This window comes from Anser anser (genome assembly GCF_964211835.1).
Source record: "Anser anser genome assembly, chromosome: 1".
Classification (NCBI taxonomy): Eukaryota; Metazoa; Chordata; class Aves; order Anseriformes; family Anatidae; genus Anser; species Anser anser.
This window is the reverse complement of record NC_139720.1, coordinates 61,467,060-61,494,948: the sequence shown is the minus strand read 5'-3', so window position 1 is coordinate 61,494,948 and position 27,889 is coordinate 61,467,060. Positions and strand designations below refer to the sequence as shown.

The 27,889-nt window shown below is 51.7% G+C and overlaps 2 protein-coding genes and 1 long non-coding RNA gene across 4 annotated transcripts in view; 2 read left to right on the top strand and 1 right to left on the bottom strand.

Moving 5' to 3' along the window:
* Positions 1–1,598: 1,598 nt before the first annotated feature.
* On the top strand, positions 1,599–12,378 carry LOC310905539 (uncharacterized protein). 2 transcript variants are annotated; one of them, XM_083851934.1, is made up of 8 exons: positions 1,599–2,803; positions 4,888–8,637; positions 9,020–9,116; positions 9,204–9,316; positions 10,283–10,437; positions 11,178–11,262; positions 11,571–11,754; positions 11,852–12,378. In XM_083851934.1, the coding sequence occupies exons 4-8, from the start codon at positions 9,239–9,241 to the stop codon at positions 11,938–11,940; spliced, it is 591 nt and encodes a 196-aa protein (XP_083708060.1). In that variant the 5' UTR covers positions 1,599–2,803; positions 4,888–8,637; positions 9,020–9,116; positions 9,204–9,238; the 3' UTR covers positions 11,941–12,378. The 2 variants fall into 2 exon arrangements, with proteins under 2 accessions (XP_083708060.1, XP_083708059.1); XM_083851933.1 differs by lacking the exon at positions 4,888–8,637 and having other exon boundaries at positions 11,877–12,378.
* A 1,317-nt stretch (positions 12,379–13,695) lies between these two features.
* LOC310905551 lies at positions 13,696–17,036 on the bottom strand. Its single transcript, XR_014589136.1, has 2 exons — positions 15,881–17,036; positions 13,696–15,267 (listed from the first exon to the last, which is right to left on the bottom strand). It is a non-coding gene; the product is annotated as an uncharacterized lncRNA (long non-coding RNA).
* Positions 17,037–18,999: 1,963 nt separating this feature from the next.
* Positions 19,000–27,889, top strand: part of KDM7A (lysine demethylase 7A) — a 61,093-nt gene continuing 52,203 nt past the window's right edge. Inside the window, exon 1 of the mRNA XM_083848341.1 lies at positions 19,000–19,158. Coding sequence (XP_083704467.1) covers positions 19,040–19,158 — 119 coding nt within the window. The 5' untranslated portion in view covers positions 19,000–19,039. The remainder of the gene's footprint in view (positions 19,159–27,889) is intronic.

Here is a 27,889-nt window from a genome sequence, read left to right as displayed (position 1 = left end):
GCTCGCACCAGTTCCAGCACTAGCTGTTCAGGGATGTCTCAGGCATCCCGCTGTTCGGTTACTCCTCCGCAATTTTGCCCTCTGTCCAGTGATGGCCAGGGTGCTAGACCAAACCTATTTGCGATTTCTCCCCCCTTATTTTCTAGGCATGAACTAAAAGTGCATACAGGAATGTTTTGTGTTCTGCACTGCAAATGTTTTCCAAGGCACCACGTGCCTGCCTTCCTCCGTCTTCGTTGAGCCTTATCTCATGCTTTTAGTAAACAGCCTGCAGTTCTCCGAAAGCTGTGAATACAAGCTCTTAGACTGTTTTGTGGGATTGGGGCATGTTAAGTGCATGCCTGTGAAGGCATCTTGGTTCTATTAATGCCTCTGCTAAATGAGATTTGCTTAGATCAATATTTATAGTGATGCAAAGAAGAATTTGGACAATTGCCGTAAATGTTTCCTTTGGCTCTCGGGCCCTGGTAATTATCTAGGTTTGTTCGTGGCTGGGTCCCAGGAGGTTCTCCTGGAATGCCCCTTTGACCACCTGTGCAACAAGGTGAAGGTGTCTATGAAAACAAATTCAATGGGGAAATCAAAATGTGCTCTTGGAGGATGAGAGCAGATAGCAGGCTTGAGACCCTTTCATTAGTTTTAAGATTACTGTAAGGAGAAGGAATGTTTCTGTCTGAGGTTGCAGAAGCCCAACTAAAACTGTTTAGAGACAACCTGTCTTGTTTCTGAATCCTTTTAAAATCAGCAGATGGCAGATGATGGACCTGCAGGTGAATTGGAGGAGTCTGTTCCCGGGATGTTGGTGTTCTCGTTCAGCTGTCAAGGACAGGAAATCCATACGCTGGTGCCTCTTGTCCTTGCAGATCACGTAAGTAACAACATAATCCAGAGTGTACGAGTGAAATGACAGCAGAGGAGGATAAGATTACTCAGTTGTGCTATTTAAATCTTCTTTCCTTATAACGTGGTAAGCAAAGTACTGGGAATTTGGGTTGGCTTGATTTCTCTGAGCTCTTGGATTCCAGCACAAACCCGGAGAAATCTTACACCCGGAAACCTAAAGCCTCACTTTTTTCCCCAGTTTGTCAGGTGGGGCTAGTTTCCAGAAACTCCCTCATCTTCCCTGGAGTACCTGGCAGAGAAAAGTAACATTGGGCTCACTGAGGCTGCGCTTACCTGCAGCGAATGCCAAAGGTGACAAACCAGTGGGGTAATAGCTCTCCCTGCTATGCGGCCGGAAGGCCGGGAGCATCAGAGGCAGTTTCATCAGAGCTGGCTCCATTCACCTCTTCCCCTTCAGCCTCCTTGCCCTCTGCTGTAACTGTTGCATCCTCCTGAGATTATTAACGTGTCATTCCTTGCAGTCAGAGGCAGGTTCATCCCAGGACTGCTCACTACAATGCATGGCAACAAGCAGAGCAGAGAGCAGCAGACAGCTGCGGCTGGTTCCTGCTGCCCAAGTAATTGGGCAGGGGCGCGAAGGTGGGAGCACTGCCCACAATCACGGGCCTGCACCAGCCTTGTGCCAGCAGGAGCCGTGCCTGTGTCAGTGCACACCTCCAAAACCTCAGGTGAGTGTGCATGCAGGGTTGGGAGGGGTTTCTGCTGGCTGGGAAGGGCTTTTAGCCGCTTAGTTTTGTTTCTGTGTGCATCCGTGATGCTGTTGTGGGCTCCTGGAGCTCCTGGGTCCCTTTTAAAAGCAGGATCTTGTATCTGTGTGCCCAGGCAGCATCAGGGCTGGTTTCCCCGAGGGAATGAGCAGGGCACTGGGGGGAACGTGGAGGCTCTGCACCAGCAGCTGGATGCCACCCTGGTTCTGAGGGAATCTGGCCTTGGCTCCCAAATGAGGACATCCAGGTCCCTTCGTACGTCTGGTTCTGCTGAGTTTTGCCCCTTGCTTTGGCTCTGCTTTGCTGTCAGTTGGATGAGGTTATTTGCCTGTCTTCTGCGACTTCACCGACCACGTTTTCTCAGGTGCCTTCATCCTTTACCCAGGAAGGGAGGTGGGGATTTGTCTTAGGGGTGTTATCGTAAAACAAGGACTTGGTTTGCCAGGCTTGCTCTCTTCTCCCTACTTCCACAGTTTCACCTCAGGTTACCCATTCATTCTTGAAATCACAGGGCCAGATTCCTCCCTCTTCAGTCCCCAGTCCGATTTCCTTGCTTCTGCCTTTGTGGTAGCTTGTCTCAACAACTAGAAAAGGAGCCAATGTTTTCTGTGCTAACAAAGTGAGCATTGTTATGCAGTTGCAGAGTGGGTGGATGTGATTGCTGACAGATTATTCCTTCTGCTAGGGTGTGGATTAAAGCTCAAGGTGACTTTGTTCCTGCATAAATTCACTAACTTCCCCTAGGGAACTGGAGGGGCAGGGCCGGGAGGGGAGAATTATGATAAATGAAAGTGTCGGAAGGAAATGCACTTACATAGCGCGCACTGCCAAAGCATAAATGCGTGCTCTGTAAGGAGCTTTCAACATAGCTTAAGGTAGCACTCCATGGATTAAAAAGAAATAAAATAAAAAAAACAGCCTGTGTTTAGCTGACGACTTGCTCTGCAGGCTGCTGTCCCGCTGTAATTGCCTGGGTAAGTGGATTAGCGAGCAGCAGTGTGGCTTGTTCAGGGTTAGGCATGCTTCGAGGGGCAGCCTTTGCTACAAGAAACAGCGTTGCTCTCTGCCAGCCGAGCCTGCTCGCCGCTGAAGACTGAGGCAGACTGTCGGGTTGTCATCGTGTGCGCTCTCTGCGAAGGGTCCCATGGAAACAGTTCCTTTCAGAGCTATCGCTTGTCCTTATCTGCAGCAAGGTGGGTATGGTGACAGCAAATCACATCTTGGGACACTTCTTTGCCTTTGTTGCCATGGGAATCTGTCTTCTGCAGCTTTGTCTTCAGTGAAAAAAGAGAAGTGTCGTTACCTTCCCTTGTTCACTCACCAAAATGTGCTGAGGTCAAGGGGGTTGTGGTCAGCCACGTAGCATGTGGAACAAAATGTTTGTGTTGAGGACGGGGGCTGTGAGGCCTTTTGTCTTAAAATCTCATCACAGCACGCACATCCCTCCGTGGTAGTTACCGCGTCTGCCTTACGGAGCGGTGATGCAAAGCACAAAGCAGCTAGGCGAGTTGGCCCGGGTAAGACGTGCTCAGGGTGTCAGGCGCCGAGCGATCTCACCGTGCCAGAGTAACAGGACCGGGACCTGCCCTTGCATCGACGTTACGGCACAGGTGGAAGAATCCGGGCCACGCAGGACTCTGACGCACCAAAACACGACGTCTCTCAGAAAGCTTGGCATGACCCATGGGTTCGGGTGCCAGTGTGGGAGCACCCAGGTGTGGTCCCCTGCCTCCAATAGAGAAGGGGTGTCTGTGGCAGTGCCAGGGGTGCCACAGGCTGCTGCCGGGGGGTGCTGCCTTTTGGCTCCCTCCCGGTGACTGCACCAGCCACCGGCAGGGACGTGGGAGCCATGTGGCCATAACCGGGAGGCGGCAGCACCGCGGAGCCTTTGAAAGGGTGCAAAGTGATGCTGGGAAGCAGGATCCTGACCCGGCCATCTGGCCAAGTCAGCGCTGCGCTTCTCTGGTGCCACAGTTCATGATCAAGCCCTGTCAAGTCTGGTACGGAGAGAATGGAAACTGCATTTACAAAACGAGCTGCGTTTCTTGCGGGAAACAGTTCGGTCACTGGAATTTTCCACCTTGTAAAGGGAACCAAATCACTCGCTCTGGAGGTACTCTGAGGTGATGATAACGAGAAACCAGCTCACTTCAGAGAGCTCCCCTCAGTTGCTGGGTATGTTTTGTTACTTCCCAGCCTTTGCTCACATCATTTCTTCAGATCATGGCTGATCTTTGCTTTTGTTACGATTTTTGAGCGGATTCCGATACCAAACTAGAAGATATTTATCTGCACAGGACTCCTACGAAATAAAGAAGTTGTGTCATTTCCATTGTATGAATGAGGAACTGAGTCATAGGAGGCTAAATGACACATCTGAGGTTACTCAAGGAGGCTGAGCGCTGCTGGGAACTGAATCTGGGTGTTCCTGTCCCTGGCGGAGATCTCGCCCACTGCGTGCTGCAGCATTTTCATGTGGGGCATCGCTGCGTCCTGCCTCTGGCCTTTGATCTCAGCCTGGGCCCTTGGACTCTGAAACGAGTAATAAATGCAATAAACCTCTTTCAAGAGGAAAGAGTGATTTATCTGGAGCCCTAAACTTTTGGCACTGGAAGAAAAAGCAGAATTTGAACTGGTCTGTGTAAATAACACTACAATTACAATCAAGTGCTTTTGCTTAGACTTTGGTGTTTGTGGTGTCACGTCCTTCTGGGGAAGTGGGTATTGTGCCTCCAGTTGGCAGAAAGTTCACATTTGTGCCTAAGCTGATGCAGGTTGTGTTGCTAAAAATACTACACTATTTCAAACTGCGCCGCTACAAGCTATGCAAAGAGTCATCGTCTTGATGTTGTCATTCAAATTAACAGTGACTAAATGCAGAAATATAAATGAGAAACACGGAATTCTGGAGCAGCAGGAGAAAAAGATGCAGCAGTTTAGCCTGGGATAGGAAAAAAATCACAATTCTCTCTCAAAATGCGTGCAAGTGCTGTGTTTTTAAACATAAAAATATCTACATAACGAGCCAGTTTGAGTAATTCAAAAATGACAATTCAGTACTGAAGGAAGTTTCACTTTCTTGCCTCATAGCTGTGTGTTTGTTTACCTTTTTGCATATGTATGAGTTTGTATATAATGTGAATGAGTGCATGAAATGCTCACGCTGTTTCAGTTTGAGCAGTCTTTCCATATTTCCCCGTCTTTAACTACTGTTGTTTACTCTTCAAGGATGTTCACCACAAAACCCACTTTAACTCGTGCACTGCTAATTTTACAGGCAGGGTTTCAGTTCCAGCTTGAAGCAGTCTCATTGTCCTGGAGCTCTGCCCATGAATGGGCCTTCCTGGAGTTGCCAAGAATACTGAAATGAAACGACTGGGTAAAAACAATGCGTGGTGGAGTGCAGGCAATTAATGAATCAACGCGAGGTACTGTCAGTGGAATACGCTGAGCATGTTGGTCTGGCCGCCTCTGCGTCACTGCCGAGTTCTTAGAAATGTCCCACTCGAGGCGGAGGATGCAGTCATCTGGCTGCGTATGGAGAAATGGTACGGCTTCAGTGCTCCGTGAATAACACGAGTCATGTCTGCCGCTGTCTGCTTACTCACCCTTGAAAGAAGCCAGTATGGAAGCAGCAGAAAGCGATTCAGACTCGCAAACAAAGTGACTCGGGCTGCGGTGTGGTAGGAGTGAGTCACGTTTCGCTCCGCGCTCCTGGTTTTGCTCAGCAGCCTCTGCAGCATCCTGGCCTTCATCTGCCGCCCCGCAGGCCAGGGGAGAGGCAAGTGCTGTGCAAGTGGGGGGGCGAGGGGCTGCCCAAAATCCCCCCGGGTGCTTGGGGGGGGAGAGCTGAGCCCCAGAGCTGCCGCCACGCTGGTGGGCCTGTGACTTTGCCCCTGGCTGGGGCTTGCACAGGGACCTGCTGCGGGGCCGGTGCTCGCAGCAGGCTGGTGTCAGGGGGGTTAGGAGCCCACAGGCACAAAGCTGTTGTTCACTTGGATTTCTGCAAAGTGCTTGATGCTGTTTCCCTCAGCCTTCTCCCAGAGAAAGGGGCTGGTGGTGGCTTGGTGGGTGTACTGTTTGCTGGGTAAAAACCGGCTGGGGGCTGGGCCCAAAGGGTCCTTGTGGGAGGACTCAGATCCAGTTGGTGACTGGTCACAAGTGGCGCTCCTGGGGGCTCGGTCTTGGGGGCAGTTTTAATATTTTTATCAACATCTTGATGAGGGGATGGAGTGCACCCTCAGTAATTTGGAGATGACACTGAGGTGGGTGGGAGCATTGATCTGCTCGAGGGTAGGAGGGGTCTGGATGGGACGGGTCAATGGGCCACATCCAACTGTATGCCCTTCAACAAGGCCAAGTGCTGGGTGCTGCCCCTGGGCCATAACAACCCCAAGCAGCAGTACAGGCTTGGGGTTGTATATAAAAGGGCTGTTATAAAGCTGCCCTGCAGACAGGGACCTGGGGGTGTTGGTCAACAGCCACCTGAACACGAGCCAGCAGTGTGTTCAGGTGGCAAGGAAGGCCAGTGGGGTCCTGGCCTGCATCAGCTATAGCATGGCCAGCAGGATGAGGGAGGTGACTGTCCCTCTGCACTTGGCATGGAGGGATCGCACCTCAGTTATTGTCTTCAGTTTTGGGCCCCTCACCACAAGAAGGGTATTGGGTTGCCTGAACATGTACAGAAAAGAGCAACGAAGCTGGTGAAGGGACTAGAAAATGAGTTGTGAGGAGAAGCTGAGGGAGCGGGGGCTGTTTAGTCTGGAGAAGAGGAGCCTGAGGGGAGTCCCATCGCTCTCTACAACTACCTGAAATGAGGCTGCAGCAAGGAGGTGTCGGTCTCTTTTCTCAGGTGAAAAGTGACAGGATGTGAGGAAACAGCGTCAAATTGCACCAGAGGAGGTTTAGGTGGGATATTAGGAAGAATTTCTTCACAGAAGGGGGTGGTCAAACACTGGAACGGGCTGCCAAGAAGTAGTGGAGTCCCCATCCCTGGAGGTATTTAAGAGATGTGGACATGGCACTAAGGGACACGGTTTGATGGTGGACTTCGGAGTGTTAGGTTGATCTTGATGTTAGGCTGGACATGATGGTCTTAAGGGTTTTTTCCTATCTAACTGATTTTGATTTTTTGAAGTAGCAAAGCTCAGTCTTGAGCAAACCCCTCTCTTGGAGGTGGGGGGGTTGCAGATACTGGTCTAGGAATTAACACAGAGTATTTTATCCATTAAAACCCTGGGCAAACATTAACTAATCCTCTCAACCCCCTCCTGGGGTAGGTAAATACTGTCTTGCAGGTGCAGAAACTGAGGAGGAAAAGCAACGTGATTTGCCTAAAGCCACAGAGGGAACCAGGTGGGGATAAAAACAGGGGAGGTGTTTTATGGCCCGTGCCTGGGCTCCTTGTGCTCGCTGCCTCCCAGACAGCATTGTTTTACGTGCACCCGGTGCTGGCGTCCCCTTGGTGCTACAAGGAGCCAAGCAGTCGCTGCAGCGTGCCTGCGCCCTGCAAACCTGCGATGTCTGGGCTCGGCCCGCAGCACAGACAGGGGCAGGGGCTTTGGGGCAGGGTTCCCAGGGGCCAAGCAGCAAAAGCCTCCCGCTTTGAAGTCGGCGAGGTCCGGGCCGGTGGCTGCAAGGCGGGATCGCATGCCGTGAAACGCTTGTCGCGTCCAGGCTGGGGGTGCCTCTCAGGGGGCTTAGCCCCCGCCGCCCTGCCTTCAAGCGGGTGATAAATGTTGTCTGCAGCGCTGGACTTGTTTACCTTTGGGATTTACACCGCAGATAGGGCGGCGGGGCGGCCCTGTGCCTGCAGACTTGTGTCCCGACAGCCTGGCCCCACCGGTGGGGCTGCTGCCCTCTGCTCCTGGGGGCCCCGTGCTGCCTTTCCTGGGCACCCCGGGACTCTCGCCTCCCTCCTTGGTGGCTAGCATTTCATGCACCCTTGTAGCCAGGAATTTCTCTCTGTGTGCCTAATCACTCCATGCTAACCTCTTCCCGCTCTGCAGCACGGCAGCTTGTCTCGCAGCTCATCTTCTCGCCTCTGACCTGGCTGAGGCAGAGCCCAGGCCATCAGATAAAATGCAAAGGAAAGGTTTGTGTGCCCAGCCACTCTCACGCCGCAGGGCCGGGCCCTGCCCAGAGATAAAGGTTGCTCCCGCGCCTCCGAGGCGGCGTTGGGAGGCTTCTGTCTGCGGCACGTTGTGCCTGGCATCTTTTAATTAGAGACACATGCTTTATTATTCAGAAGAATATGCTTTCCCGGTCGTTTGTTAGGATCTTGCATCCAAGAGTGCTGCAGACTGCAAGCCCTGAATTAAGCTGTACGAAGCATATTGAGCACCTCAGAAAAGGGGTGGCGTGGGGCGGGGGCTGTTGTCCTCTCCCCGCATTGTGGGCAGCTCCTTCCTGAGTTGGTCCTTTCACTTGTTGGCCAGCTCGTAAGCGCCGCGGTTTGTTTCTGCCTCCATCTGTTCCAACTTCAGTTTATTCAGGGCTCTGTAGGTATTGTACGCTGTGCTGCTTGCTTTTTTTTGTTGTTGTTGTTGTGGATGGGGGAGACTCCCCTTTTCATGGTTCACTTATTCATTTTGTAGATCTCCAGCTTCCTTGTCAAGTTTTCTCTTTTGCTGTATTAATTGGTCTTAAATCTACAGTCAGGTGCTGTGCGCGTGCTTCCCGTGTACACCTTAACCATCTGCTGCCTTTCATCTCCATGGCGCCCAGGCCAAATTCCAGCTCTGGCAATGACATCCTGCTCCCCGCGCTCTCCCCGCAGCCCTAATTGCCTTCAGCGCCGTCCTGTCCTCACCTCCGCTCGTGGCCGGGAGAGGAGCGAGGTGCCCGCTGCCCCCGCTGCGAGGAGAAGGCAGGGCTGGAGGGAGCCTCCGCTTGGAAGGGAGAGGTGCAGGTCTCCAGCACTGAAAGCAGTTGAACGGTTTTCACAGGCGTGCAGCGAAGTGTGTACTCTTGTGTCTGTCTGTCCTGTCCAAACACAAGCTGACTGTAGTTCCTGGAGGAGGGCAGAGTAAGTGCTGATGATGTTTACCTCTGCCTTTGAGTCTTGATGTGTCTGGAGTAAAACCCGATTTGCTGGGTGATCCCAGAGCGTGTGTGAAGCTCCGTGAGTTTCACTGGGGCTTTCGTGTTCAATTCACTTTCTCCTTTACCTGCCCTACAGTCCTGTGTGCAGGTTATGGCACGGGTTGGGACTCTCACATGCTCTTAAACATTGATAAAAATACGTATAAAATGAGCTACCTGTGTATCTTGGGTACCATGGTAGGGGGAAGATCATTTTTTTTAGCAATGAACAGAGCAGTGCAGCTAGCAGTAAAACTGTCAGCGAACAGCCCAATCCACCGGACACCCTTGGAACATTATATATTGTTTGTCTTTTGTGCCTAAAGGTCTCTGTGAAGATGGTGACCTGCTCAGCAAGGTGTGAAGCGTGCATGTGCTCATGTAGAAATGATCTGCCCTGGAGGATCTGGAGAACTGAGACAGGTGGGCAAGGGCAGTGGGAAGGAAGGGTTGTGGGTCCCATGCCCCTGAGCAGGCTGATTACAGGAAAGATTTATTTTATTTTAATAGCATCTGGAAGCACAGAGATTCTTGCTTTACTGTAGATGTGCGGCACAGAAGAAATAAGCTTTCTGCTCAGCAACACAGAAGAAAGCATCAACGTGATGTTAACATCAGCCCTGGTGAGCAGCGCCCTGCCTGTCCCTCAGGGAGGCTTGGGGCAGGGAGCAGAGACCCCCTGGTTAAGGACTCAGTCCGTGCCCCTTCTCCTGCCCATTTTCTCATTCCCGTGGGTGAGATCAGCTCTCTCCCTTTGCCACGGCTCGTCCCAGATTTACGGGAGCCATAAACCGCAAAGCAGAGAGAAATAAAAATACTAAACACTTAGGTTTTTAAAAGGCCAACAGTGCATTGAAGCCTCGGTGATAATTTGCTCGTAAAGAAATATAATGCTTGAGATCATAATGCCAGGCTGCGGATGGAGGCTGGGGTCTGGTGCGAGTCGCTCCTGCTCCGGCTGCAGAAGGACGGCAACGTGGTGAGAAAGCCCATGGAGCACGTGGGGATTAAGCTTAGCAAGCTGGCTGTCCGTCGCACCGAGCCGGGAGGTCACCTGGAGGCATGTTGGTGGCCTCCAGGGACTTGTCGTCTGCTGGGTGCTGGCGAGAAGCAGGGAGGGTCAAAATCCACCAGCAGCAGTCAGACCAACGGGGTTATGGGCTGTGTGCAGGTGCCCAAACTGTCGGGCTGAGGGACGTTCCCCTTGGGTCTTGCATGCTTCAGCACCGGCAGCCCAGCCGGGCCTGGCTTGGGCAGCAGCTGCTGTGGGTAAGGTGGCTGCACAGAACTTCATTCCCTGTTTCAAGTCGCTTTATACTAAAAAATAGAGCCTTGCTTTCTGAGATGTACACCTGAATAATGGTGAGGTAGGGCCACTTAGAGAGACATGGGAACTGGAAGGAAACTGTCACTTCTGGGGTGGTTTTTGTTGTTCCCTCTCCCCCTAAGTCTGAAATACTCAGACTTTCCAGGCAGCCCAACTCTGCTCTGGGACTCGAATACTCGTGACACCCAGCGTGCAGCTCTGCTCCAGCTGCAGCCTCACCGGTGCTGAATTATCACCTCCCTTTGGCCACATTGCCCCTAAGGTTGCCTGCCATGTGGTTTGTGTGGTTTGCAACGAGAGCACACTGCTAGCTCCTGTGTTTGGCATCCACTGTGACCCCCAGGTCCTGTTCAGCTGGGCAGCTGCTCGGCCAGCCTGTCCCAAACCTGCGCTGATGCCTGCTGCAATTCCTTCCAGGTAAGGAGCTTTGCACTCCCCTCCCTGCACTTTGGGAGGTCAAGTTTCTTGGGGTTGTTCTCAATTCCCACATTTGCTGAGCGCATGCTCTGTCTCACGTCACGTTTAAAGGGTTTTATCACTCCTTGAACTGCCGCATTCAGGCTGCCTCTATCTTGAAGGCTTGCAGGAGATCTGAGCAGAGCCACAGTAACTGTAACCGGGGGGCAGGGCACCGCACTTCAGCGAGGGCTTTGTGAGTTAAAATAAGAAGGTGTTAGCAAAAACAAATACAAAGCTGAAGCAGTCTGGCTGGAGAAGGAACCAGAAGCATTTAGTTCCTCCACCGAAGCCACCACCTGGTGCTGGGATGGTCCTGGCCAGGAGCTGCCCCTGCCCTCCTCCTGCAAGCAGGAGGGCTTCAGGCGCTCTTCATTAACCACAGAGGAGCAAAGGCAAGCGTCCGGTTTAATTCCCCTGGGAAAAACCACCTTTACCTTCTAAATTAATCTGGCCAAAAGAGCATTCCCTCCTCTTCAGCCCTTCAAAGCCCTCCCTTCCAGGAGAGAGAGCTTGGAGGCTGTTTCTTCTTTGGTTAGAACAGGCAGTTCATTCTCTTGGAGAAATCAAAACTTTCAAAGCCTCTGGCTGCCGCCACCTTTTCATTAGTGCTTCCTGATATGTTTCACGGCATCCTCCTTGTCTGTTTCCCAGTGACTGAGTTCCCCTTTGCGGTAAAGCCTTCTCCTTCCCTACCGCAGCGTGGCTGAGAAGCACGGCCTTTGTCAGTACATCTCTGCAGGGAAAACAAATCATCGAAATGGCCCAAACGCCCCGTTTCTCCTGGTAAGTGGCTGTGGAAGTGGAGCTCAGTTCCCTTCCCTGGACTGTATTTGCTTCTGCGGATGTGAGGGAGGAGGGCTGCTTCGCCCCACCGGACTGAAATGAACTCGAAGCATGGGAGCAGGAGCTCAGCCCTGAACTTCGCTCCCCCAGAACTGGCGCTTGACTAAAGGCTGCAGATGATGTCTCCTGTGCAGGCTTGCCAGTAGGCGCTGCTGGTACCATCCCAACAGCCATGGATGTCTCGCTTTTAACAGGTCTAAATAATGGCCCTGTGTGGGTCAAATTAAGCAACAGTTGTCTGTTCACAGCTGCTGTCAGAAGTGGCTGGTAGGTCGCTGATCGCTCACATGAAATGCTCGGAGATGAGGAACACTTCTGCCAGCATCACCCGTGTGTTTGTACATCTGACCTGCAGGCAGCGCAGGCATCTACAAAGAGCAAACCACCACAAGCAGTGCTCCTTGCAATCGCTGACTCCTTGGGCACGGGGAGGTGGGCAAGGGCAGCCGCTGGTGGCTTGGGCACACAGCGGGGCGCTCGGGGCAGGTGGCTGGGGGATGCTTTCTTTGGATGTCTCTCTTCTTCCTAGAAAGCCTGCGTGATGAACTTTTCAGGTCGGCTGTTCCAGAGGAGCAACAAACACGTGCTGACCTTTGCTCGCGTGAGCGCCGGCGTTAATGAGTTACCTGCTGCCCCCGGCGCCCTGCGGGAACCCCGGGCAGCCTCCGCAGAGACCCCGGCTTCCCCACAGGTGGCACCTTGTTACGCCCCAGCCCGCCCGCGCCAGCCCCGTCAGCTCAGCCCCTGGGCCCCAGAGCTGCTGTCTGCAGCTTGGACGTGACCAGGAATCTCCTGGCCCCTGAGCTCCGTGCTGTAAGGTCTGCTGAAGCTTCTCGGCCAACTGCAAAGCCTGAAGGAAGGAGGTGATGCTGTGTTTAGGCATCGTGGTTTCTAGTCCTTTGTTGTTTTTTGTTTGTTTTGTACTTTTTAAATAGGAATTTTGCAGTTGTTTCTTTAGCTTTGTATCTGAACAAGGCTTGTTTGGAAGCCTCCTTGCTTGTCTGGATGGCCAAAGGAGCTTTTGCAGCGAAAAATAAATGTATAATTTCCTTTAAATATACCCAATATAATGAAAAGTAGGAAGAGAAACTGAGCTCTGGATAGAGCCTTCCTCTTTAACGTGCAGCCTTAGTACCAGAAAACGTCAGAAGCTGTTTCTCCCAGAACAAAGCCGAGAGGTGGCCTCTGGTTGTTGTGTGCACCTGCCTCCTCGCCGCCCTGTCCCCTGCGGGGACCCTTCAGTATGCCTGTGCTCAAATCCTGCTGCCCGTCCCCGCACCGTGGAGCTGCCTGTGGGAGGGCAGGGGCCGTGTGAGCCGGGCTGAGCGGGGCCTCTCCGTGGGGTGCTCCCCAGAGCAGCGCTGGGGTCCCTTGGGCACAGTAGGAGCTGGGGACTGAGGGGCTTCCCCTAACAAAGCCCTTTCCGTCCGGCTCCCCGTTGGCGCAGCTCGGGACCAGCACGGCTTGGGAGCACAAAAGAGGCCAAACAATAGGCACGGGGCAGCTTTGTTCCAGTGGGCCGCCTGCCTCCTTCCCGGGCGGGCGCTCGCCCCGCTGCTCCGTGTCCTTTGTCCCCAGCTGGAGGCGGGCAGGTGAGCGGCGCTCGGGGCAGGTGCCCGCTGGCTGGTGGGCTCGTCGCCAGGTGCTGGACTCGACGCACGAGGCCCCTCGGGCGCTGGGGCTGTGGATCTGGCCAGGGAGAGCCCTTGTCTGCTCGGTCCTGAGCGCCGCTGTGCTGCCCTGGCGGCTCTGAGCTTTATTTTCAACAGCAGCTGCAGGTTCGGCACTTAGATTTTATGACTGGCTGTAATTTTTGAACAAAACAAACACGCAGCTGGCAGGCAGATATTAGGCGAGCAGAAATGAGCCCCCGTCCTGACAAGGCTGGTTCTGATAGGGGGGTTGATAAGGCGTGTACAGAAAGGGGGTGTGCGATAACACCGGGGAAGGAAAACGCACAGGACGGAGCGTGCTCCAGCGCGGTGACAAAGAGCTCGATCGCACGCTCTGCGGTGCAAGCGGGATTGTTTGCGCGCTCGTCTGGCTCCCTCTTCCCCGTCCCCCAGCACCGGCGGGGCCGGGCTCCTCGGGGAGCTGCTGGGTCTGGGCAGAGAATGCCCCTGGGGTGTGCAGCAGCAGCAGGGGCTGGCTGAGGGGACGTGGCCTCTGGGGCTGGCTTTATGGCTACATGTGGAAAGCGACAGCTGAGCTCCTCTGGCTGCTTTCCCTTACATCCTTGATGTGCAGCTCATCCCATCCTGAACCAGCCATCTGAAAACACACCTAAACGGTGCTCCAAAACAAAGGTCCTCGTGTGATTTTTTTCCTTTTTTTTTTTTTTTTAAATTAGCTTTCAAGGAATGAAGCTGAACCGAGAGCAGATAAGGAGTATTTATTCCCAGTGGGCAAACAGCGGAGGGCTGAAATGAAGGATTTTCTCCAGCAATAGCACTCCCTGATCGTCAAGCTGCACCTCTGAGTTTCCAGTAAGCGTACCCGAGCTACAAAGCAAACAAGTTGAGAGCTGTCGAGGTGTATTTACCCTCCTGCTGCTCCTGCCACCGTGCTGGTGCAGGCTGGTGGCACGGGGATGGGCACAGCCGCCCGCACCCCAGGCCAGGACCTCGGGATGCACCCAGCACCTCTGGGATGAGCTCGTCCTCAGGCTCATTGCAGCTCTCTCCCCTCCCTTCCTATATTGGGAGTTAGGTGATTACAGTGTTTTGGTAAAGTTGTCTCCTAGCCCTCTGCCACGCAGTACGTAGCCTTCCTGAGCAATAAAGGAAATGCTGAGAAATCAGGTTGAGGAGATTTTTCCTTTCTTTCCCCGCTCAGTGCTCCCCCACCCCTTATCTCCAGACGCGTGCTCTGCCCCGGCTGCTCTGTAAACTTGTCCCGGCTTCCAGGGCTCCCCGCATAAACAGCAAATGGGTGCTTTTTGCGCCGATTAAAATCACGCTGTGTGAAAGCAAACACAACTTAGCTGTGGCCTTTGGGCCCCTGACACGTCTCCAGTGTTGCCGCCGGTGCCACAGCGCTCATGCAACCCCGCGTCCTCTGTGCGGTGACGTCCCTGCGCCGGCACCGTGCGGGGCCGCTCCAAGCTCAGCCCCTAATGCTTCCACCAGCTTTTACCACCAAAGTGGGAAGAGAGCTTTTCAGCAGCCGGATGAGCAGCAGGGACTTGCTTTTTCTCACTCGGGTACAATGTCAGATGTGGGAAGGGGAAGGAGGGGGAGGATTTCCTGGGTAATTCCCCAAATCTTGATGCGTGTGCAAATGCCTCCCGGTCTGCTGCGTGCCACCCCTGTGAGCACAGTGCAGGGAGAGACCATGTCCCTGTGCAGGATTAACTCCTGCAGGAAAAGAGCCCATAAACTTCTCATACAAACCAAGCCTTAAGTTTGTCACTTCTTTTATGCGGGGAAGCACAGGACACTTTCCTGCCTTCTTGGACTCGCGCGGCGTACAACGTGTCGCACCGTTTCAACGCCCCTCACATAAGCTCTGCGGTGTGTTTACCGTAAGCAGCGGTGTTTAGTTTCAACAGAAACCTTTAAGTCTTTGCAACTTCCTCCGAGGATGCTAAACTGAGCGCCGCCGCGACCGGGTGGTGAATGGGTTGAAAACGCTGCCGACGGTTTGAAGCGGCGCGTGGGCGCCGCGGGGGCGAATGTTCCCTGCGCCGGGTGTTTTCTAAAGGTCTCGGACGCACGAGGCATGACTGAATGACTTGTGCTTTCTTTGCGTGGTGAGGGGGTGAATCTTGAATCGTTGGGCTGCTTTTATTTTTGTTAGACGTGTGTGGGCTGACAACATGACTCAGTATTTTCTCTGCAGATGCAAAGATCACACTGCCAATTCTGGGTAGACTCTGGGCAGTTTCATGCGGAGAACTGGAACGCTTTTTATTCCAGAGCTTTGCTTTTTGGCAGCCTAAAGCCTCTTGATGTGGAAATAAATAAAAATAAATAAATAAAACAGGAGTGCTCTTGCAAAATGTACAAAAATATACTGAAAAAATGTCCGAGGATGGGGAAACTACCTCTTACCCCTGTGTTTTCCCAACAACTTAACTGATTATTTCCTTGTTACTCTGAAAATGCCCGTTAACGTCTGACTTCTTTTTCTGCTCCTTCCAGGTCTTGGTTGCTCGTGGGCCATCCCTTTGGCTGCTGAGTGCAGCAGCTCCAGTAAGTGTCCACCCAGCCCTGTGCTGCCCACTGAGAGCCAGCGGCCCCTGACTGATGGACATGAGTTCTCCCCCTGCTCTCGAGACGTTTGGCTCCTTGGAAAGGTCCCTGCTCTGCACGCCCCACACAGCACCATGACCCAAACCCTGCTACAATCCTGACTCTGTAACAGCCCATACAACTGTGACCTCTACTCGAGCACTGATTAAAAGCTAATTACAAGCCTTTGGTACAAGCACGCAGAAGGATGTGCTGCAGTGCCACTGTTTCATCTTCCTATCATCCTCGTTCCTCAGTCCTAAGCCCTGCTTCCCATTCTTGACATTTTCTCCAGCCTGCAGTGCCCGCCCACAGAAATAACTCACCCCAAATGGTAGCTCAAGTGCATCCATCATTCCTCCGCACCTAGCGGGAAGCTGCTTGATTTGGTCAGCCAAGTGCCTTCTTGGCCCTGTCCCAGAGTAAAAGAATTGGGTACTCCTCCTCTTCCCCTCTGGGCAGTGCTCACGTTTTCCAGCAATAATCCGAGACTCTCAGCCCTTTCTATCCCACAGCCTGATCCCAGAAAGTTGGGTTTGCCAGGGGCTGTGCTCAGCAGGGCCCGTTCTGGTGGAGAAGATGGTGGGAAGATAGTTGGGGGCTGCTTTGGAGGGTGAACCCGCTTGCTGGAGCTGCTGAGGGAGGGCGGGCGGGCTGCACGCTGGCCCCAGGTCTGCTCAGGTGCCAGCATTGTGGCAAGCAAAGCATGTGCTGCTGAAGTACTTTGGGGAGCGTGCTCTGAACAGTCCTGCTCCTTTATGCACGGTCAAGGTTGGCATTGTCATTTCTGTTTCTAGACTGCATTTCATGAGGCTGTCCACGTTTCTGGAAGGAATGCTTATTAAAAGCGGTTTTGTAGGTCTCTTACAGAGAGTGTGTGCTCTTTTGCTTTTCTGAACTTTTGCTCTGCTCCATTCAAGTGTATTTGTGCTTGGAAAGAAACCTTGGAAAGAGAAAAGCTGACGGAGAGCAGATCAGACTGGGAGCGAGGTGGAGCCAGCTCAAGCTATGTTCCTGCCGCAGATGAGGCAGGTACCCCCCACCTGCTCAGAGGGTGCCTGCAGCAGACAGGATCGCCGATACACCTTGCTTGGAGAGAAATCACAACAGCAAAAGGATGTTGTTTGTGGTCGTAGAGAAAGCGCTTGTTAAACGGTAAGCTTCGCTGTCCGTGGCTGAGGCTGTAACTTCCTTCTTTTCACAGAAACCTGGGTTTGTTGCAGTACTCGAGGCTGGTACAGGGAAAGTCCCTGCAGAGGGCTGAGCCCGTCCTGTTTCCTCATTCTTTGCACTCTCTCCACTGGGCAAACCTTTTCTGTGTCACCTGCAAACTTCCTCATGAAATCGAGCAATGCCAGAACAACCCTTTGCAAAACGAGCTCTCCTCCCCACAATCAGACAGCCTCACCCCCTGCTTACAGGAATACCCAGTGGTGTGCTTTACCAAGGCGATTAGGGGGTTTGTCGTTCGCAGAGACCTCCTGAAACACAACACGTGTGCATTTTTATGGCCAATTTGGATAAAGTTACCACTGCAGCTGGTAACTGCAGCTCCAAGATAACACTCAGCACGTGACAGCCTAGGAAGCAGCACACTAAGGAGCCAGGAACTGTGTGTTTTCAGACTGTGACGTGGCTACAAGTACCGATGTGTTGTTGCACAACTTTGACGTGAACAGCTGTCTCCCAGTTGTTGTCATGTTGTTATTACTTGCGAATGTTTCTGCAAGAGCTTCCAGGCCCTACCACTAATATGTATTTTCCTTGATGTGCTTTTGAATTAGATGAATAACTCGATGTGCTTTTGAATCAGATTATTAAAGGAAAACAATATCTGTTGTAAGAAAATGTCCTGGTACATACTATACCCTCAGTAAGTTTGCAGATGACACCCAAGTTGGGGGGAAGTGTCTACCTGCCAGGGGGTAGGGAGGCCCTGCAGAGGGACCTGGACAGGTTGGATCAATGGGCAGAGGCCAATGGGATGAGGGTCAACGTGGCTAGGTGCCGCGTCCTGCACTTTGGCCACAACAACCCCATGCAGTGCTACAGGCTTGGGGCTGAGTGGCTGGAAAGCCGTGCAGAGGAAAGGGATCTGGGGGTGCTGGTCAGTGCTTGCATGAACACGAGCTGTCAGCGTGCCCAGGTGGCCAAGAAGGCCAACGGCATCCTGGCTTGTATCAGGAATAGTGCAGCCAGCAGGACCTGGAGGGGATCGTCCCCCTGTACTCTGCTCTGGTGAAGCCGCACCTTGAGTACTGTGTTCAGTTTTGGGCCCCTCAGTATAAGAAGGACATCGAGGCCCTGGAGCTTGTCCAGAGAAGGGCTACGAAGCTGGTGAAGGGCCTGGGGCACAAGTCCTGTGAGGAGCAGCTGAGGGATCTGGGGTTGTTTGGTCTGGAGGAGGCCCAGGGGAGACCTCATTGCTCTCTGCAACTGCCTGAAAGGAAGGTGTGCGGAGCTGGCGGGTGGCCTCTTCTCGCAGGTAACTAGTGATAGGACCAGAGGGAATGGCCTCAAGTTGCACCAGGGAAGGTTCAGGCTGGAGATGAGGAGACATTTCTTCTCAGAAAGAGCAGTCAGGCACTGTAACGGGTTGCCCAGGGAGGTGGTGGAGTCACCGTCCCTGGGGGTGTTCAAGGAGAGGCTGGACGTGGTGCTTGGTTACATGGTTAGTGGGTGACACTGGTGGTAGGGGGATGGCTGGACCAGATGGTCTTGGTTTTCCAAGCCCAGTGGTTCTTTGGTTCTATTCACAGAACCAGTGTCAGGAGGCGGTGACGCCAGGCCCCGGCCGGTGCTGCCTCACGGTGCCCGCCTCAGGGTGCGCCCCCCCTCCCCTCGCCGCGGGGACGCTGCCCCGGCCTCGACGCCCCTGCCGGCACTGCGCCTGCGCGGCGGCCCGGCGGCACGCTCCGGCCTTCGGGCAGCTTCGGCGCCGCTCGGCCGCTTCCGCCGCGGTTACGTAAGGAGCGGGGAGGGGGGCGGGGGAGGGGCGCGCGGCGCGCTCTTTCTCTCCGTGTCCTCGCGGCACCCTGCCCCTCCCCCTCCCCTCCCCGCGTGACACGGCCGGGGGGGGGGGGGAGCAGCGCGTGCCTCCCCGCGCCCCGCCCTCCGGGGAGGGAGGGGGGCGGGCGGCGGGGCACGTGCGCGTCCCCTCCCGCCGCCCAATGGGAGCGCGCTCCGCGCCCCCCGCTCCCCCCCCCGCGCACGCTCGGTGCCGTCCGCTCTTCTGAAGCGGGGGGGAGGGGGGAGCGGTGCGGGCGGCGCGCAGGCGCGGTGCGCGTCCGCCCGCGGGGAGGGAGGGGGGGGAGCGGGTGACGCACGTGCGCGCGCCGCCGTCCGCTCGCTCCCGCGCCGTGCCTCTGGGCGGGGGGGGGGAGGAGGAGGAGGAGGGGGAGGAGGAGGGCCGGGGAGGGGAGGGGAGGGGCGGGGCGGGGAGGGGAGGGGCGGAGCGGGCGCCCCAGTCCGTGAGTTCTTTAAAGATGGCCGGAGCGGCGGTGGGCACCGCCGCCACCCCCGTGTACTGCGTGTGCCGGGAGCCCTACGACGTGAGCCGCTTCATGATCGAGTGCGACATCTGCAAGGACTGGTTCCACGGCAGGTAGGCGGCGGGCGGGGGGACGGGCGGGCGGGCGGGCGGGCGGCAGGCAGCCTCGCCTCGTCGTCCCCGTGTGCCCCCGGTGCCGGCCGGCGGACAATGGCCGGGGCCGGTGCCGGTGCCGTGCTGGGCTGCTGCCGGGGCTCCGCTGGGTTTGACGTTTGGGAGGCCGGGAGGAGGAGGAGGAGGGTGGGGGGGGGGGAGGAAGGGGCGCCGGGACCCGCGAACAAAGGCAGGGAGGCAGCGAGCGGGGGGCGCCCGGCCCCGCGTGTCCGCCCCCGTCCCGCGGGGCGCCCGGCGGCGGGGCGCGGCGGTGGCCGGGGGGGGGCGTTTAAATGCCCCCCGCCGAACAAAAACAGCCGGCAGGTCGCCCGCACCGCCCCCTGCCGGCACGGCTCGGCTCGGCGGCGCCCCGGGCCCCCGGGTTGGCCTGGGTCGGCTTGGGTCGCACCGCGCCAGCCGCCTGTCCCCCGGGCTCCCCGCACCGGTTCGCTGTCCGCCCCCTCTTCCCCCTGCAGCGGTGTGAGAGGGGTGCTGAGGGGCAGGGTGCTGAGGGGCAGGGTGCTGAGGGGCAGGGTGCTGAGGGGCAGGGTGCTGAGGGGCAGGGTGCTGAGGGGCAGGGTGCTGAGGGGCAGGGTGCTGAGGGGCAGGGTGCTGAGGGGCAGGGTGCTGGAAGGAGGCAGCGCTCGCGGCGTTTGGGCTGTTGGTTGGACCGAGGTAGAGTTGGTTGGCCCTTTGTGTGTGGGGTCCCCTCGCGTCAAAGGAGGCTGTAAGAGAAACTATAAAAAGAGCTGCAAGGACTGGAAAGAAAACAACAGGCAAAACACAATCGCCGTGCCTCCCCCAAACAGCTCCTCATTAACATTTTTAATGAGGTGGCTGCTGCTGTGCTCGCCGGTGCTGTTGTTTGAGGCTGGGAGCGCGGCGGCTCCTTTGCATTACAGTGGCTTGACACAAGTTTGTCAAAACTTAGGGTCGCTTCTGGTAGGAAAGGTTGGGGCATCGTCTGAAGGCCCTTGTGTAGGGTCACGGGCTGTCTCTAGCAAGTGTTTCTCTACACGTGTGTCGGTCTGCAAGCCTGTGCTGGGAATTGCTCGCTTTGCACGCGAGCGTAATTGAAACGCCGGTCTTGTGCGCTAATATTGCTGCGGTACGAGCAAGCTGGTTTCCGAAGTGGTTAAGAGGAGGAAAGGCTTGGCTGACACGGGGGTGGGAAGGACTGCTCGCTCCGCAGCTCTTTAAAGTCTCGATCGTCTGCCCGGAGATCCCCAGCGGCTCCTGCGTCGAGCCCTGTCATGCAGCTGGCAGGAGAGCAGTGCCTGCGCTGAGCCGCCTCGGTCGCCTGCAGCCCCGCGTGTGCCAGGGGGAGCTGGCAGCAGCCCTCTTGCTGCGTTGCTCTGGGTTTAGCCGCACGCTCGCGCAGACCCGTGACAAAGGGACGGGATCGTGGGAGACTGTTATCTGCTCCCAGCTGTGCTCTGCCCTGGGAGCTCCCTTCCCTCTGTCTGACGGTATCTGAGGTCTGTTACGTAGCTTGTGAAAGAAAATACCCGGTCCGAAACGTCTGAAGTTTTGGGGGAACTGGATTCTCGCTCGCTTGATTTCTTCCTTTTCTTTGTTTACCCAGCCTGTGGATTGGAATTGATGTGACTTTGTTAAGAAACATGGAAAGCCACGCTTGATTAAGGTGCGCTAGCATGATATGCAGTGCGTGTTACTGGATTACAAAACTCCGTGCTGCCTGCCTGCGTGTAGTCAAGAGAGCGCCTTGGTAATAATGTGCAGCAGGCAGCGCGAGGTCTGTTCCGACAGCTGTGCCAGTCCCTTTGCATGGCACGGGATTCTTCTTCTTCTGTGTTTTCTTCTTGCACTGTCTGCCTTCCAATGACTCTTTTGGATTACTGTTGTCAATACATTAATCACTGTAAACAAATAGGTATTTTATTTCTTCTGGCAAATTGTTCTGTAAAAGCAAACGTCTCCATGTGCCTTAGGAGGTTATGAACCTACGCTCTGGGTTTTAGTTACTCTGTAAGTGGACCTAGCACCTGGCCACAATCTTGTGTAATTATCTTTTGCTGAACAAAAGAGCATTACATGTGTCTGCGTGTGTTGTAGGCTTCAGCACTTCCTTGGATGGCTTGCCAGGGAGAAGAGACTCTAGAGATTTGATATGACAGACTGTCAAATCTTTTAGAGGGGCACATCCAGTTATATTTTAGACAATTTCCATATTTACCTGTTTTTTCTTCCTTTAATGAACGTGTCCCATTAAGCTGCCTCCCTTTCTTGTCTAGAATATACTCCAGATAAAACACAGCAGAAAAACCCCTTTGTCGTCTTGTGCTCAACTTTTTCTTGAGTCTTTTCAGTAGCCCTTCACACCTATTTGAGCTCTGGGCTTTGTCTTCAAATGATACCATGCATGACCCTTCTCCTTCTGCCCCGTCTCCCTTCATTTTTTTGATGCTGTACCACAGTTATTAGGTTAACCACATCCTGCCTTCTTTTCTCACTCGTGTCTTTTATTGTGATATATTGTCTGCGTAAAGTTAAAAATATATGTTGTGTGTGTGTGTAACTTACAGTTAACTGTTAGAATATGTCTGGAGTTTGCAGAAATCCTGTTGTCAGCATTGAACTCTTTGTCCTTTTTTTTTTCTGTCCGTGACACGTGTTTGACTTGATATAACTGCATTGCATAGATGTCACTTATTCTTGTAGGCTAGATTTAAGACCAGCCTGAACAAGCTGAAGATTCTTTAAGCATATAATTCAGTTTTTGTCCGCACCACGTAGCGGTGTCCGTAATGCTTCCGAAGTAGATTACCGTGGAGTTGGCTTTGAGAGGCTGTTTACTTTCTCAGACTGCACTGGTACTGTACTGGCCGTAACGGAGCAGAGAGAAGCCAGTCTGTCAAACCGAGAATTGAGAAACGCACGTGCCCCTGGGAGGCTTGCTGGGGCGCTTCTCCAGGGGTGTTTTGTTTGTGAGCGATCCTGCGCTGAGCTTCCAGCGTGCCCCAGTGGCAGGTAGGGTAAGGCACCGGCCCATGTGTCAGTGCCAGCTGCGGTGATCTCACTCCCCAAGCAGTCTTTGCCTTTTAAAATGCTTGTAACCTTTATCATGTCACTTTCTCACGTTAAAAAGAGCTTAATGGAGCTAAGGAAGTGTTTTATTCTTCAAAGCCAGAGCAATAGGGAAAAAGAAGGGAAGCATCCCTTTTCTTCAAAAATTGGTAGCTTTTCCTAATATTTCATAATTGCACCAACAAAGTTGTTGTGCCATCTCCACTCCCTCGCAGAGAGAGTTAAGAAAGAAAACCCATCCACCTTTGCTCAGCGTTACGTGCAGTTGTATCTTTGGTGTTTTGTGTAAATGAAACTTAGTGGTCATAACGGCTGTATCTGTTTTGACTGCTCGTGTTTACAGAAATCAACGCGTATTTGGGCAGGTTAGAGGGCAGTGAAGGGAACGCTGCCCTCCTCTGTATGCAGTGTACATAGGGACGCAGTTCTGTTACAACACAAACCCCAATTGATTACATTTATATGTAATCATTTTTAAATTGATGGCTCTTGCTCTCAGGATTATTCTGTGCTCTCTGAAGCCTTCTTGAAAGAATCGACTTCTCTTTGCCCCTGTCCTAGAGCAGTTCATTGGTGATATATAGAACTCTGCCATTGAGCTTTTGATGTTTTTTTACAGCTTTGTCATTATTAAAAAACATTAAGTAACATCATTTGAAAAGAAGAGTGATTCATATGCTTTCGAGGATTGCAAATACCTCGAAGCTTGTTACATTTTTCTCAAATGGAAAAATAAACCTGCAAAAAACAAAACATCACAATAAAGTTCATGTAGAACATGTTTTTTCTGGTACAAGACTTTCAGATAGATTTGAGCGTGTCTTCTTTTAGTCTCTGAAGAAACGTAATGTTTCCCAATCGCTCCTTAATCTGACCTCAGCCACAAAACGAAGGTTCCCTCTGGCAGCTGGGAAGAGGGCACCACGTATCTATCCTAACGCGCTGCTCCGCGCTCTGAAGGCAGGCTTTCTTTCTCCGCAGGGAAAGAAGGAAACGTACGTGCTATAGTGACTCCTTTGCCTGAATTGGTTCTTTGTTTTGGCGCTTTACACACGAGGTTGTGCACGATGGGCTTCACCGACCCTCTGCTGCTCAAAGAGGCTGGCCCGTTCCTGGCCGCGTGCTCGTGTCGTTTCTGTCTTGCTGGTTCAGTGCTTGTCTGATTGTTCGGTAAGCCAGCTCCGCTGAGGAAACTGACAGAGAGCATTCCTCTGCCGGGGTAGGGTTTTGCCGGATTACTGAGCTGAGCAGCCTCCCCTGGGGCGAGGGCAGATCTCCGGGTGTTGTGAAGCGCCGCTTGGGACTGCCTTGCTGGAGGAAATGGTAGCAGGGGGGATAAGACAGGGGAGTGCCTGGCTTTTTTCCTTACTGCCCTCTTTGGGGTCAGTGGCTCACCCAGCTTTGTGGAGCCTCATTTGGGTGCCTGTCTGCAGGTGCAGGTCTGCCTTGAACCTGCCCGTCCCGTCCCTGCTCATCGCCGGCCTGCAGGGAGGGCGAAGCGCCCAGGCCGCAACTGGAGGGGACTGGGGACGAGCGAGGTATGGCGATGCCCTGCCAAGAAACGTGCAGGGTGCGAGGAGAGGCTGTTAGAGACGCCTTTTGGTGCAGACCTTCTGTTCGCAGAAAACTAACTAATTATGAAACATGCTTAAGTGTGTTCGGGGGCCTGAAGTGAATCAACAAATCGCTGTCTGGTCACTAGCGCTTTGATCTGGCACCAGAGGCTATTGAGCTGGCTTTCTGGCTTTTATGATATGTAAGCCTTAAATTCTTCCTGTGGAAACTGGGAGTATGTTAGGGTAATGTTTGAGACCTCGAGGGAGAACGACACGTTTGTTGATCTTGCTTTTCTTTGGTTTGGCCTTGTTTCCTTAGAGGGAAGGTGGAGGCCTGAGCTGTGTGTCCTCTGCCAAAGAATTAGGTGATTTCAGGTGACTTCGGCTCTGCTAGCAGTGCTACAGCTGAAACAGTTTGGGCTAAACTGAGAGGAAACTACTAGTAATAAAGATGCCAGACTAGTTTTGGTTAAACTGAGAAGAAACTAGCAGCAATAAAGATGCCAGACTAGCACTTGTGTAATTGAATGTCTGTTTCAAATCCTTTTATAGTCTTAATTTGAGTAAGCCATTTTCCCCCCCTCTCTGTTCCCATCTGTGAAGTGGGAAGACTTATTAATATATATTAAAGTAGATGTATTCCACCATAATGAGCACTGCACAGTAGTATGTATTCAAATTTCTTCAATTTTTGAAACTATGTAATAACATCTAGCGTTATATGTATGAGTTTTTCCTTTTACAGTTTTCTTGCAAAACTGGCTTTGTTTGAAGTGTATACGCTTCTGAAAGTTAACACTTCTTTCCTTTTGATCTGTAATCTGCCTGTTTTTTCATTTTTTATTTGATGTTCTGGAATAAAGCATAGTAGCTGATTTAGAATATGCATTCTGGTTAAATAACCATGACAGGAACAACAACAAAAAAAGGCATTGTCCAGTCAACATTTCTAAGACAAACAGGGAGAAAGTACATCATTGGGCTTATTTAATTAGAATGCGACAAGATTTTTGTGAAATTCTAAATACTGGGTAGGATGCTGATAGCTCTAATACCTGTTAAATGTTACTTAAAAAATATAAAGATTCAGCATTAGTGATTTAAACAGCGCCTTTCGTTTTTTGTAATGCTGTGGTTGATCTTTATCAGTTTTACTGATACTGTTGTTTTTTTCTTCACCCATTCTTCATTACGTAAATGAAGATGCGGCAAGTTTTTTCTGTAGTTTCACTGACTAATAGCGAATTCGTAACTAGTTAATTTATGGTTACAAAGATGTTATTTCCTGGTGCTTACGTAGCACTTCTGTATCTTTCTTTCCTTTTGCTTTGTCTAATATTTGCTTCACCTGACAGAAGAATTAAAATGTTTTCAAATGGCTCTGTTTTGTGTCTTTTACATCCACAGACTATAGAGGTAAGAGAACTCTGGGTACGAGGCTACTGCTTGGTGCGCTAACGTCTGTATCTGCTCTGCACTATAACACCTAGCAGATATGAAATATATTCCTTTTTTTTTTAACTTATCTTGATCTGTTGGCTGTTTGTAATGCTGAGCTCTCTTAAGACAACAATAATGTCAATAAATGGCAATAAGATGGGTTGAGCCTTGCAGTGGAGTTTCATTCTGTTAACTGCCAGTGGGCAAAATCACATTAATTTTGTTTTCACTCTTCATTTGTGGTTTCTAGCTTTTCATGGGCAGTTACCATATTCGTTAGCAGATTTCATATGCTCAGTTCAGTGTTCTGTGCACTTTCTATATCTTTTGAAAGATCATGTGATGCAGTGTCTCTGTTCTGTTTACATGACAGTTTGCACAAGATGAAGATGAACTCATGCTCTTAATATAAATATTTATACTTGCCCTACATAATTTTGAAATCAAATACCGTCGTCTCAAAACAACTCTGAGTAATCAGCAAAGACTTTCACAGGTACAATGTATGTGCTTCAAAAACAGAAAAACACTCCTGTATTTTCATTGCCCAAGTATGAGAATTCATTTAAAAACATTGCTATTGCTTTATTGGCAACGTAGAGGAGAGATTTTAGTGAAACACACAGCTTTTAGAATGGCTAGGCTATTTCTCATCTGTCAGTCCTTTCTAATGTATTGTAACATTAGCTCACAAATACATAGAACTAACAGTCTGTGGAGTATGAATAGTCTTCAGATGTCTGCTGTATGGTGGTAATGTGGATTTATGTGGCTAGTTACATCTCCTCAGGTCAGTTCTGCTTTTGAATGGAATTAATATTTAATACTGTTTTCTCCATTACTTCAGCATTAACTAAAGTAGACTTTAAAATTGGTCTTTCTTTTTGAAAATATTGAGTTCATTGCTTCTCAGGCAGCCGTAAATGCTGATGTTTGCTACAAAAGCAAGAAAGCTTTAAAAAAAAAAAAACACCAAACTCCTCCTCCATATCATTCTGTCTTAAAAGCTAACTGTAGTGAGGATGACTGCTCTAAATTTTTAATACATTGTGGTACAAAGTATATTTATTTTCATTTGAAACCATCAGCTGACATTGCAGGTAGCTTGGCAAATTAATTTCATAAATTTAATCGTATTTCTTCCGTGTACATTAATGCTTTATTCACTTAAAAGCTCTTAAAGCACTCATCATGAAGATGAGTGCAAGGAAAGGTGACATTCTGAGAAATGAAGTCTTTGGTATTCAGGATGTAGGATTGATCTGATCTGTCATTCTTACCAGTTATCAGCAGGTATTTTCTGAATAGACTGACATTTTCCTTTTGGGATGTTGGTGTATGAGGGCCTATAAACAAAGGCCAAATTGTGTAAATGAAAAGCAGCCAGAGGAATTGCCGTGTCTTATTATCCAAAGCTGCTTGTAAAACTTGTGGTTGGCTTGCCAGTGATACAGATTTTTAGTTTTGTTTCAGTAACAAAAAATATTCCGATCTTTTTGCTAGATGATAACATCATCCAGTAGATTTGCTAAACTCAGCATCAAGAGCAAGCAAAAGTGGAATGGTCGCTGCAGAACCTAACGCCTGCCTTTCAGGAATACTGAGGGCAGATCTGTGAGCGGTACGGGGCGGTTTAGGAACCTTACCAGAAGGATGGTCACACTGACGTGACAGTGTGCCCAGGCAAATGTCGTCAGTCTGCCTCTGAGGACAGAGCTTTCTTTCCCTTTTTATTTCATGATGGTGTGTCGTGTTGGCAGGCCACAGTCTCAAGCCCAAATGAGTTGTCCAGGCATTTTTCTGTGCTCTGTTGCTTGTTCAAGAAAGGACCAAAAGCACGCTACTGAAAATGTTGTACGCATGTAGTCTGTTAAATCTCAAGTTGAGTTCCAAGTGCAGTGTTTGTCTGCATGGAGGATACATCGACGTGCTGTGAAAGTGAGCAGCAGCTTGCTGCCTCTGATGCTGTGCTCTCCTGTGTCAGTTGCTAGGACCTCTGGGGACATCGTTGTGAATCTCTTAATGCTTCGGTGAAATGTGCTGCTCCTGTATCTTGTAATGAACTCGGGAGCAGTAGCTTAGAATGCTCTTCTTATTCTTGCTAAGGAAGAATAGTGGATTAGTTGTTGGTATTGAGTGACTGGGCTGGCATCCTTACTGAAAAGTGAGTGCCTTATTTAACCCAGTGAAAGCAAATGCCTGAGCTGTAGCTCTTACTTCCAGTGTGGTCTGGCAGCAGTGCTTGAAGCATCATGGACTTCCACTATGAAGGATTCAGGTATGAACTAGGGTTAGGGACTATCATCTGTCTAGATCAGAATTTTCTGAAGCAAAGAAATAACGCTCAATTACTTCTGCAAACATTACCTCTTGCTTTTACATCTGACTAGTAAAGGTTAAATTCTAATTTTGTCATTTGGAACTGGTGTTTCAGCTAGCATTGCAAAATGAAAACATACTGTGTGTTCTCTTTCCTGGCCCTTACTTGCATGTGGAAATAACTTTATTGGCTAAAGAAGAAAACTCAAGCCCTCCGCTTTGTACAAGTGTAAAACTCTTTACTTCCAGCTGGCTGGTTCTGTTACTGGATGCTGAACAGGCTCGTTACTGTAAGAAATTGAAATCTTGTATATTGGTGAAAGGAAGTT